Genomic DNA, 12,412 nt, shown 5'->3' on the forward strand with positions numbered 1-12,412 from the left:
ATGCATTCGTACCCTTCCCTGCCAATTTTGGTATATACCAAGTGAACGAGACGCGAGTTTTCGATAGGTTTTTGATAGGTTTATTTCCGCCGGATCAGCTTCGCTGTAAAAATTTCTGGCTCTCCCGTAATCGAGAGTAGATGTAAGCATGAAATGGCTACCAAATGGCGTCTTTTGCTGCTTGTAGTGCCGCCGCCTTCAACCGCTTTTCTTCGGTGCACCGCGCTCAGCGTCTGTCGCTACTTTTTCTTCTTGTCACGTTGAAGTAGCCGGCTGAAAATGTGCGGCCTTAAGTCCCCTGCATCTGCCTTTTGAATGTCGCTATTGGAAATGACAAATAAAACTTCAGGGTACTAGAAGTTAAAGCTTCACTGGTATTGTGAACAAAGATTAGGAAGAACTCGGAAGCAATACTTTTTGTAACTTGTTCGGGAAGTAACTAGCGTATGTAATGCAGTCCTGTACAAAGGGTTGGGGGCCAAAGACCGCATTTTCTAAAACTCGTTGACCGGATCACCTCGTTTGAGGGCCCGGATAACGGCTCTGGCTTTTGGCTCAAGGTCGCTTCGTCACCGACAACAGGAGCAAAAGCATTTCATGATAAATAAATAAATAAATAAATAAATAAATAAATAAATAAATAAATAAATAAATAAATAAATAAATAAATAAATAAATAAATAAATAAATAAAACTTTCACCCCATTTATGCACACTCACAAACATACGCACACACACAATGTCATCTAAGTCCGAACTATAGAGACAGATTAAGAGCATTGTTGAGACCTTGTCCCGCTATAACACCCGTAGCGCAATTGTTGGCCACCATGCTATCCGAGACATTTCCTTAGTCGCATAAATAGTTATCGTTACGATAAAGCAGCATGCTTGTTTCATAGGTCTACCCTTTTCCAACGTAGACTAATCTCACTTTATATAGTTTTCCTACCTGTACCACAGGAAAGCCGTGCAGAAATTTCGTTATTTATGTAACTGACATGGAACGCTTTTTTCGAAGGCCCTGATTACGTCACTCGTGACCGTTGACTTCCTGCTACTCGCAGAAAGGCAGAGTTATGAAGTCGTTAATGGAGGCTTTGACGTCACTGTCTGCGCGCCAACACGCATGCACAGTCCGCAGAATTTCAGCGCATGACGCATTTATGGTTGACAATGTTGAATGGCAAAACATCACCTGAAACGCTTCACCGCAGCGTCTATTTTTTGATCTGCACTAATTGCTGTAAGCGCGCGCGCGGGCGTGCGTGTGTGTGGTGGGGAGGAGGGGCGTGCTTGTCTGTCGGTGAGTGTGGGGGCGTGTGTATGTAGGTGGGTACGTGAGCACGCGTGCGTTTTTGTGTCTATTTACTCGGACTATTCCTTGCTTTTAGCAAATTTACGTCTATGGAAACAGTATGTTCCTCAACGTCGTTTTAGGCTTTATGCATGTTTGCGTGTCTGCATGATAAATTCAAGATGGCTCATAGTAACCCACGTACCACCATTCTCGAAAAGCCGCAGTTTCTTTCCTTCGTACACTCGACTACTCATTGTGTAAGCCTATACTGACTACATCGCCGCGTCAGTCTTTAAAAAAAATATATGTTTTATAATACATATAACTCAGAGGACAAAATGATGGGAAATTGAATTGATCAGTCTACAGCATAAATATAAGCGCTGATATTTAAGGACCTTGAAGCAGGTGATAATATATAACTGAGCATCAAAGAACTGTTCAGGCCACTCACTTCTTGACGAACGAGTCACCGTACTTCATGAGGGCGCGAATAGCCGTGGGCGCCGTGTAGAACTTGGTCACCTGGTAGAGGTCGATGATTTCCCAGAAACGTCCGGGGTCAGGATAGAAGGGCACCCCTTCGAACTGCGCAGGGTTTACGTCGTAGTTGAAGTATTCTGATAACCCTTTGACAAGCCATAGTAGAAAGAAACAGTGCAACTTCAGCACGTAGGGGTGCGGCAGAATAATTAGCAGTGGTCCAGATACTGAAGGAGCAGAAGTGCTGCATTTCTCCCAGTTCATCGTGCACGGTCAAACAGGTAGTTCGTTTATGGTGTTGGAACACATGACAAACTAACTGTAGAGTAGAAAGCGTTTGAATTGAAGTGCAGTACACATAATGATTAATGTATCCTTGCATAGGATACACTTTACCAAATTCCCTGCTTATGGTTGTTGTATACATGAGAATAATACACAAATACCACGCTAAACAAATACAGCAATGATGGAGGTATTGTGAGAGTAACCTTAGGAGGGGGGCTCATTTTGTTACAGCATTGTGTGTAATTGCGTAACAATATTTCGTACAAAAGTACAGTCAAATTGAGTATTACTACATGCAGTTTTCAACATTACTGACGGTTACTGTGACGTTTCAGAAGCTTGAAGGAGTCAAAGAAAAGGCGAGGACAATGAGGGCACGCCATTTTGGAAAGAAGGTGACCAGCAGGAAATGCACCACTGCAATATATATATATATATATATATATATATATATATATATATATATATATATATTGATAAAGAAATATAAGTTAAGCGAATGCCAAAGAACTCAATAATACCTCGCTGATTTTGGTAAGGTAAAATTATTTACTGTCAAAGCAGGATCCTCAGGCCTATTGTGAGCTCAAGAATGACCTTGTTACGCATTGTTGGCCGTTGTAATATTCGTACATTAAAAGATCGATACACACATATTACGGCACCCCGAACATTTTTAGGCTGATCAGAAGGTTATGTCGGGCTAAATTTTGCGCCTCTAGTAACAGCGCAAAGGGACAAAAGCCTGCCTCCCCCCCCTCCCATTCCCTTTCCATAGAGAGGGCTAAAATTGTCCTGTCCAGTGTACGTGCATCATGCTTCTTCGTGCAGAAACTTCTGTTATCTCTCGACTGCTTTAGTAAGGCGAAATCGTCACTACAAAGTACGATGCTAAACAATCCTACTCATTCAGAGTGCACTCACGAGCACGCTGGTGGCACCGTTGGCGAGCACTCCGTAGACGACGTGCGTATGACCCGTGACCCAGCCGACGTCAGCCGAGCAGAAGAAGACGTCCTCGGGCCGGTAGTCGAACGTGTAGTAGATGGTGGACAGCGCGTACAGCAGGTAGCCGCCCGTCGTGTGGATCACGCCCTTGGGACGACCCGTGGATCCGCTGCGAAATCGGAGGCATTCACGGTTGCATGACAGTACTTGGAGCACGCTGCTTCTACATCTGGAATGTTGGCGCACGACAAGCACGTTGCAATTGTTTATACTTGGTGATGCGCTTACAACTTTTGCCTTAGAAATTTTGCTGCGATTTGTGAAGTAAGGAGTGTGAGAGCGTCTGTGGGGCATCGAAGAAGAGTCTGTTGCTGGGCCTGTTGGTACATACTTGTAGAAACGATGGAACCCAGCCTTTAAGACGCAAGCACCAGGAGAGAAGTAGACGGACACACGTTGGGACTAGCAACAAAATTGGACGGAGAACCACACGATACGAACGAGAACTGACTGAAGTGTACCATATCTGAAAACATGGTCACAATCAATGTGTTAGTGTACCCTCGTTATCGCTGCCAAAGAAAGAGATACCTTATTTAGAAAAATGTGGTTACTAGGCGTAATTTTTTTTATAGTCACGTAGTAAGTACGACGCATGCGCGCTCTGGCTTCCCTGCGAACTTCTGTCTGGTTGTTTTCATTAACTTGTTGCTAGTCCCAGCAACTTCTCCGTTTACGTCCGTCTACTTCTCTCCTGGTGTTTGCGTCTTAAATGCTGGGTTCCATCATTTCTACAGGGCATCGAAGACAAGTCAGTTCGTCTACATCTTCAGATTTCCCAAATCTCTGTCCTATCCTCTCCTCTGAATCAATTTCTTGCCTTAACCTACAACTGTATTCAACCGCACTCAGATCTGGTTAGCCCCCCGTACCTTTCTATTATCACACTCCTCGCCTATCACTTGATAGCCAGTGTAACAAATGTATCAGTGCGAGTGCTTTGGATAGCAGCACAGCCGGGACCGAATTTTTTGGGATGTTTCCAGCCTTATTCACGGGGTAACCTCTTTCCCGTGTTTATCACAGGGTCTGATTATATTCCTTACGCCAAGGCACTACTCTCTGGCTTCGCCACCAGCCCGTAGACCGGACCGGTAAGCTTCCTGTACATTCAAGACAGTTAAATTTGCATGGGCTTCCATTTCCGCGAATCCCCGTTCCTCGGCACACGCTTCACCAATATATGTACATGCTACGGCTATTCAGCAACGTTGACCTTCCTGCTGCGTTGCTGAGATGCAAGGTTCGGCGCTCAGAAAAAGAAATTGTTCTGTTAAAGAAAATTTCTTGCCATTGTAGGGCATCGTACTTCTATGTTCGGTTCTTCGGGAGCGCAAAACCCTCCACAGCACATACTCGCATCTTCAACCCCCCCCCCCCCCCCCCCCCCCCTCCTCCCGTAAAGCTGTCTCTCTGTCTCTCACCGTGTGCATGCTTGACCTGTAAGAAAGCCAACTTTAAAGGCGAACAGTTTAAGAGGCAGTACAGTGCGACTAATCGTTCTTTCTTTCTTTCTTTCTTTCTTTCTTTCTTTCTTTCTTTCTTTCTTTCTTTCTTTCTTCTTCTTTCTTTCTTTCTTTCCTTCCTTATTTATTTATTTATTTATTTATTTATTTATTATTTATTTATTTATTTATTTATTTATTTATTTATTTATTATTTATTTATTTGTGGTACCGTTCATAGCCAGCAATCCGTCGTACCTCCGTGCAAAGCTGACGTCGCCACTTGCACACATTTGAGCTCTCATGTTGGACGGACAGCTCAAAATTCGCACACTTTAACTACTTCGAGTCGTCGTAGAAAAGGCTGATCAAGCACTGCTACTCCTGCCACCTACTTTAGATCAGACAATTGGATGCTTATGAAAGATGAAGAAAAATGACAGCAGCAGAAGAAATTGGGCAGTTTTGTGGGGTATATAGTGTCGAGAACGAGTCGAGCCAAATATGTTACCTCTGCGCTGACCGAAGCAGAAATAATGACGATGCCGTGCACTCTGCATCGTCATGGTCATTAATTCCACTGCATAACAGAAGCCTCTGTCAAAGAACGGCGACAGAAACATGGCACACTTTTGGGCGTTGAACGAAAATCAAAACCGAATATTAGGCGGTGCAGCCGCAGCGACACTGTGGCTGCAAAGTGGTTCCTGTTTACGGTTACAACCTACTGAACTAGTGAAATCAGCCGGTTCATACTTTTCCGAGGTCGTTAAATGGTTCTCAGCTCTGAGTGTACGAATGAGTGCATTACCTTACCGAATCAGACTATTGATTAGTCTGCACATAAGAGTGCATACCAGAAAAAGTAATGCCTTGTACGCTTCGAAGCTAAACCCTTCAGTAGGATGTACGATTGGACTAGTTCGCTGTGCACACTGGGGTAGAACAACGGTGGGGCAACGAGACGACGTGTGTGGTTACTGCGTGAGATATGCGAGCGGTGATGACGGTCGCTCACAATGAGAAGCACCAACCTCGTGTAGAGAAGAAACAGCGGGTGTTCGGCCTCGACCCAGACGACGTCGCAATCTGTGCTCTGGCGACTCACTTCATCGTGCCACCAGGAGTAGACATCCTCGGTTCCTTCTTGCTGCGTACCGACGGAAAGAGTAGGAGGGGCAAAAATTACGGGTCTTGAAGAGAAAAGAAGACCATGAAGCATGGCAGGGGTAGTAAACAGAATAACTTCCAGTTTTCTACCTTACGTTGGGGAGGAGAAAGCGAGGTGGAAAGAGATCAGGTAGATTAAAAAAAAGAAACAAAAAGAGAAAAAGAGAAAGTTGTGCGAAGGTCCGTGGTTCGGCTCCCACCAGCGGCAAGGTGCCCTTTGTACCGCTTTAATTTTGATTGTCCTCGTTAATTCTGCATTTCAACAAAGAAAAAGTTGATTTCTCCCATGCATTCCTTGGTTTAGTTGTCTCTTGGCTACATGTGGTTATTACTAAACAAGTTGTTTTTCTTTCCTGCCGTGTTTGTCGTGTACTTTGACCGACTGGTCAAGCGCCCAATAACGGAAAACAACATCCTTGGAAACTGGCCTACACGAACATCAGCGCGAGCCGCTATGAAGTCACTGCTACGTTATTTAAAAGACACCGGACTTTGTGACAAATTGTGACTGTACACTGTGTGACGTAGGATGGGACGTTGACACGGTGTAACACTAAGAACGCCTTCGCAGACTGCGTGACAGTGCCCACAGAAACAGTTCTATTTTGTGTGCGTGTGTGTGTGTGTGGGGGGGGGGGGGGTTCTCTTATTATTTTCGTCTCTCTCACCTATCGCATCCCTTTAGCCCCTCCTCGGTACAGGGTAGCCAGCCAGAGATAATCTCTGGTTAACCTCCCTGTCTTTCCTTTGCCCCCCTCTATCTCTCTTGGCGTAACTCTATGGCCACCCTTTGTGCAACGCTTATCGTAATGGTTTTCATGCATTTATAAGCACGACTGTATATTTTAATTACTTGAAGTGTTCTGTTTAGTTTTGCCGACCCACGACAGCCTCACGTCTATAAACCCTCGGTGTAGGCTTCATCAGGAAGCACGCTTTGCCTGTTTCATTTCACCACACTTCGCTGGCAAGCCGCACTGCGCTGTTAAAGCATGCAGGCGTATGCCTACATGCTTTAACAGAGTCAAACATCGAGCATCTGGTTTCTCGCGATTCTTCTCGGTAAACGTAGCTGCGTTACAAATTTTCTTCTCCTCCTGACGAACATGAATTGTTAGTTCTTAATTTTATCGTACAACTATGACTTGTCTTTATTTATGTTTTTTTATTTTATTTTTCGAAGTTTAAAACGCCGTGATTCCTTTTTTTTTTTCGGAACCAAGTGAGATGTGCAACACTATACACCGAAGCTTGCAGCGCTCTGCCGCGCCAGCCTTTGTGACGTAGGCTGCCACGAACGAAGGTTCCAGGCAACCGCAGCTGCTGGAGCTCGGCGTGAACCGATTCCAGCGGCAAATGGAATGCTGCATGTGCACGTGAGCCGCGAATGCCTTTTGATCCTGATTGCACTGCGGTCATGTCACTTGTCCTTTTGTACAGTGCTTTGACAGGAGGTATTTATGCACTTTAATTTACCACCGCGTCAAAGCTGCCAGGCATGTTTTCTTTTTTTTTTTTTCGCACGAGGAAGCATCGACACCGAGCCGACCGAGCTGTGTTTCATTCTGCAGCTGCATGATGGAAAAGTTTGCGCGGCACTTTCAGATCCTGAATGCGGGCGCTTATCGAACGATCGAGTGGCCTCAGGGGTAATCATTGGACATAGCTATGGTCGTCGCACCAAAGGAGCCGAGCTGTCACAGAACAAAAGGTGGCTTTTGCACGAAACAGAACGTGTCGGGGGGAGGGGGCCTCGGGCTCAGAAAACAGAACGTGTAGTGTTACTGAGTCGAAAATGCGTGTTTGTGCTGATTAATCAACCAATTATGAATTATTCGAGCACGCGAGGGAGGGTCCATCGATGGATTGTTCAAATAATGCGATAGAAAATTCACTGATTGACTGGGGACATCGGCAGCGCTTGTTATCGACATCTTGCAGCAGGAAGTTTTTTTTAATTCGTCTATCGTTAATCTGCAGTAGTGAAAAAAAAATAGACACGAGATCTAGCATATTACCAACGCCCACCACTAATAAGTAAATGCGCGATGAAGTGTCCCATTCATATACTGAGCGTTATTAGGATTTGAATTCGGATTTTGGTGCACCGCTTGCGAAACACGACATACTGTTAGGGTGTAACGATCTGCTCCTGCTGCAGGACAGTGAAGCCCATTCACCATATCCGCCGTGTCGACTACACAGACAGAGAATTACGAAACGATTAACGGGAAACAGAGTTCAACAACCTACCCGTGCGTCTCGTAACGAATGTCGCAGAGAGACCCCCCCCCCCCCCCCTTATTTTTTTTATTATTCCGCTGGTTCTTTTTTTTTTTTGTTCGTTCTTCCTATTCTTCTTTTTTTTCTTCTGCTGTACATGTAAAGCATAGACACCAGCAATAGTTTCCCCGCCAGATTAATGCACCGTAATCTCGGTCGCTTCTGAGGATGCTGAATGCCGTCATATTGGTGCTGCCAAAAATAACGACGCTGCCAAAATGTCTCGTAGCATCTAGCGACAATTTCCGTCGCCCCGCAGTAAGTGCGAGTGACGTAACTCACTCTTTTGCACGAATTTAGGGACCGTCACTCAATATCTGACTCTTGAACTAACGTAGCTGTCGTGCAGCAGAAGTGTTCTTTTTTTTTCTTTTTTTTCTGCGAATAAAAAAAGGCCTTGTTTACGATATATCCGGTGTCAACGACACAATAAAACCTCGTCCTCACCGAGATGGCGCCAGTAAGTGAAAGTAAAGATAGCCTTTTAAGGCAACAAAAGTGTTTTGAACTCTGTTGAGCACATTGAGTGACACGTGGGAACACGCGGAAACGTTGCCCGAATAAATTTAGTGAAAACGAGTTGCTGGACAGTGAGCGCCGATAATGGACTGACACGATCCTTATTTGGCGCTCGGCTCTGACTTCAGGGAAGCAATGACAGCGTCACTGCACGGCTGAACTCGTCACTGCGCTTCAAAACAGCTCTCGGGTGGTTCTCGCAGAGAGAGAGAGAGAGAGAGAGATTCAACTTTAATGGTGCCAGCAATTCACGAGGGCGGACGCAGCCTCCGTCCGCCTATCAGACGGCCGAGATCCCCTGGGTGTTCGCAGGGATAAGTTTCTTGGGAAACGCCCCGCTATTGAAAGCACCCGAAAACGAGCACTTTGGCCTCGAGAATCGCTAAAGGCAGTTGCTGAATCGCAGTTGAAAAACCTAAGTCGAGATATACGACTCTATGCCTCATTCCAGGAAGTTCGACGGCTACGTTAAGTATATAGAGGAACGTTAAACAACAGCGAGGTAAGGACTAGTCAGGAGGTTTAGGCCCTCCTTTTGCCTTACCTCGCGGGCAAACCTTGTACCTGTTTTGCCCGAAAAAAAAATATTCAGGACATTCGGCTAAGTGGAAGTCGGGGACAGCCTGCATTTATTTCAGCAGTACTGGTGCGTAACACTTTGTTCGCCTTAATTTGGTCAACGCGTAATGTGCCCCTAACAGTATTTTACAGCAAATGTCTCAAATCCGAGTGATATAGACGTCCTTGGGGTTGGAAATTAAGATAATTGTTTGTTCCAGCTCTGTCAAAAAAGTCAAAATTTTAAGAAGACAAAAAAAAGAGAGATATTAGTGTGAAACTTTTCTTAACGTCTCTCCCCAGGGCCCAAGCACCATACGATGTGCAGCCTATTATGAGGGATAATTTGATTGCTGTGCTCCCGGCAGCGCGTCTACAAAAGGGATATAGGCGGGCCTAATGGGTCTGTGCTTTTATAGGCTTATCTTTCTTTTGTATATGGTCGACCTTTTGGAAACGTTCATGGTAAACGCCTTCCGACCGCCATAATGCGCCTATAGAAGGAAACAGGAAAGTAACGTGGCCCTACCAAGTAACCACGCTCTGCCCGAAGTATGTAGCATGTGCTTGAGTTGTAAAGAAAATCAGTCAAATGAAGGTAACTCTCGAAAACAAGGTCAATGCGAATAAAACGTAGAAGGAGCAGGAGGTGGAATAAGGGTGGGGGGAACAAGAAAATGATGATGAAGAGGTTGCGGTTTTTCTTGTTGTTGCAGTTGGTGTTGTTGTTTACGGGCGGATCTAACCTCACAGACGCATGACATCTCCGACCCGATCGTTTTGTTTAAACATGTGCGTGGCTAAACGTGCCACAATGTCGGATAGCGTGAGTTTGTGTCACGTGTCACTAACGTTACCAAGAAAGAGCAACACGACCAGCTGTTATGAAATGGACAGTACGAAGTTCAGGAAGGATTCATGCACTTAATCAGGTCCACCCTGTACCCGCCGGTCACCTCGGTTTGATTAATTTATTACGTAATTGGAAATGTTAGAAACAAATACATCTGCACAAGGATTGGTGAATCGGGCCTGTTGGAAGTTATGCATGATAGCAGCGCGCAGCAAAAAGAAGACACAGAAACAATATTTTTTCTGTTGCTGTGTCTTCGTTTTGCCGGGCGTTGCTGTCATGGTCAAATGTGTCGCGGGCTTCTCCGCAACGTTAAATTGTTCAAAGGATGATGTGAAGTGAATCCTTGCAGCTATTGTGGCGTTAAATAAAACACACGACGGCAGTCACTCGAAATAATAATAATAATAATAATAATAATAATAATAATAATAATAATAATAATAATAATAATAATAATAATAATAATAATAATAATAATGTAGATCCAAAGCATATGGTGTCAACGTGAAATGAGGAAGCTTTAGTTGGGGGGCTCCTATCTAAGCACATGGGAAAGGAGAAATCGTTTTTCTCGGCAACCATCTGCTCCAAATTTGATGAGGTTTGTTGTATTTAGAAGAAAAAGTTGAACTCTAGTGACTGTTGGTAGAGAATTTTTGATTTATGTCGTCAATATGAAAAAAAAACAATTGTTAAGAATTGCAAATTCTCAGAAAACGAAACTACCATGTTTACTACTCTGTAACTCAGCAATAGTCGGCGATATCACAGTTCTGTACTGAGCACCTAATAGTACATCTAAAGCGGACAAAACTGATGTGTTACAGATGGCTCTCAATAAAACGAGTAATCTGTGAGTATAGCTTTTGCAAGACCGGCCCATGGAAACAATACAACAAATTCACGTAAGATATAAATTGACATATCTAATTTGTTCGCGTTGAATGCTTTGAATGATCTAATGGATGCTGTTTACAGAACTACGATGTCTATTCTTGGTGCAGAGCTACGAATTTGTAAACTTCGGGCTTCTACTTTTTTTTAAACTTATGAATTTTAAAAATTCCTTTAAATAATTTCGGGCCCTAAATCAAATTACCGTTTCCAATAGTCCCCAGAATTTCTCTCTCTCTCTCTCTCGCTCTCTCAAATACGACAAGTTTCATTAAAATCGGTCGAGGTGTTATCTCACAAAAGCGTTTCTGCGTTTTTCATGTATTTTAATAGGCCGCGTCGGAGTTGGGCCCGAGCTAAAGCTTCAGTGCCAATTCAGTGCCATACAACTAAACGCGATGCTTACAACTGTGTTCATTTTCATTCTGCGCAACGTGTAATCTCACGCAACGTTTATGTTCATCACCGTAAACGCGAGCATCTACCGTTCACCATCGGGCGCGGATAAAGCTAGAATCCTTATCAAGCAGTGGTCTTGCTCGCTTCATGTTTCCCCGACTGCACGGCGTAATCGGTCACATCACCCACGGACATCTGATGAGGGCGTTTTGCGTTCTGCGTTCTGCATCTGCTAAACTCTCCGGCAGCTCAGTTTCCGTTTTCTGGTTGAAATTGGCCGCTATTCATTACGCTGTAGAAAATAGAAACGTCAACTTTTTCCATATGTCAGGGAATGGGCATATGAACTCCCCGGATGACAGGCTTCAAATCTTCCATTTCGGTCCCAGTTCATCATTCTTATACAGGTGATGTTAAGATTTTTTTTTTTTGTTGTTGTTGTTCGAGCGCATTGTTTGTTTTTGCTTTCTTTCATATTTTTTTTTTATTTCCTCCATGATATACGCTGACGCATGGTCATGCTCACCTAAACCGATGCTGCCCAGCCACGCACTCAAACCAATAGCTTAAGCGCACTGGACTATTATCACTGTTTATTCTGTGTATTTGCCGAAATAAACACTCCACATGCTACATTCTAACCGACAGAATCCACCGCCAGAACGAAGTGCTTAACGTGCTTATTTCTCACTTTGGATACTGTCATTGTGGGAAGGAGGTAGGTGGGGAGGATAAACGGTATTTGTACACTCACAATTTCGAGAGATTCTTTCGAATAGCCATTGAGCAGGTTGCCTCCCGAACGAAGGTCGCTTGACAAAAGGTGGCGGAGGACGATGCACGAATCAACGGCGTGGTTCCTGCGCGCACCAGTGCCGACAGACGCGAGAGTAAATTTCACAACATGAACAGGAACTGTACAAGGATAAGGCATTAAAAAAAATCCACTCTATACTTGGTTCCTCGGAAATCGTCATCTAATGTTGTAAACGAGCGCCCGTGTTCTAGACTCACGTCACTGTTGATCTAACTTTTTCGACAATTGTGGCAGCAGAAGACTGTAGAACACAGAGACAGGAACAAACATACGTGGACGTAGCTGCACTGTAAACTGATTTCTTTATTGAAATTGGCGCGCTTTTTATTTCGTCGCCAAATCTCGCCCTTTTTATCTTCCTGGGGCTTTTTGAAAAGAATGCATGGTCTGTT

At 44.4% G+C, this 12,412-nt stretch overlaps 1 protein-coding gene across 1 annotated transcript in view; it reads right to left on the bottom strand.

The window, feature by feature from the left end:
- LOC119442561 (acetyl-coenzyme A synthetase-like) overlaps positions 1-12,412 on the bottom strand; it is a 58,302-nt gene that overhangs the window by 19,292 nt on the left and 26,598 nt on the right. Inside the window, exons 6-9 of the mRNA XM_049662236.1 lie at positions 11,958-12,063; positions 5,559-5,674; positions 2,996-3,188; positions 1,755-1,888 (exon numbers count right to left, since the gene is read on the bottom strand). Of these exons, the coding sequence (XP_049518193.1) occupies positions 1,755-1,888; positions 2,996-3,188; positions 5,559-5,674; positions 11,958-12,063 (549 nt within the window). The remainder of the gene's footprint in view (positions 1-1,754; positions 1,889-2,995; positions 3,189-5,558; positions 5,675-11,957; positions 12,064-12,412) is intronic.

This window comes from Dermacentor silvarum, chromosome 2 (genome assembly GCF_013339745.2).
Source record: "Dermacentor silvarum isolate Dsil-2018 chromosome 2, BIME_Dsil_1.4, whole genome shotgun sequence".
Classification (NCBI taxonomy): Eukaryota; Metazoa; Arthropoda; class Arachnida; order Ixodida; family Ixodidae; genus Dermacentor; species Dermacentor silvarum.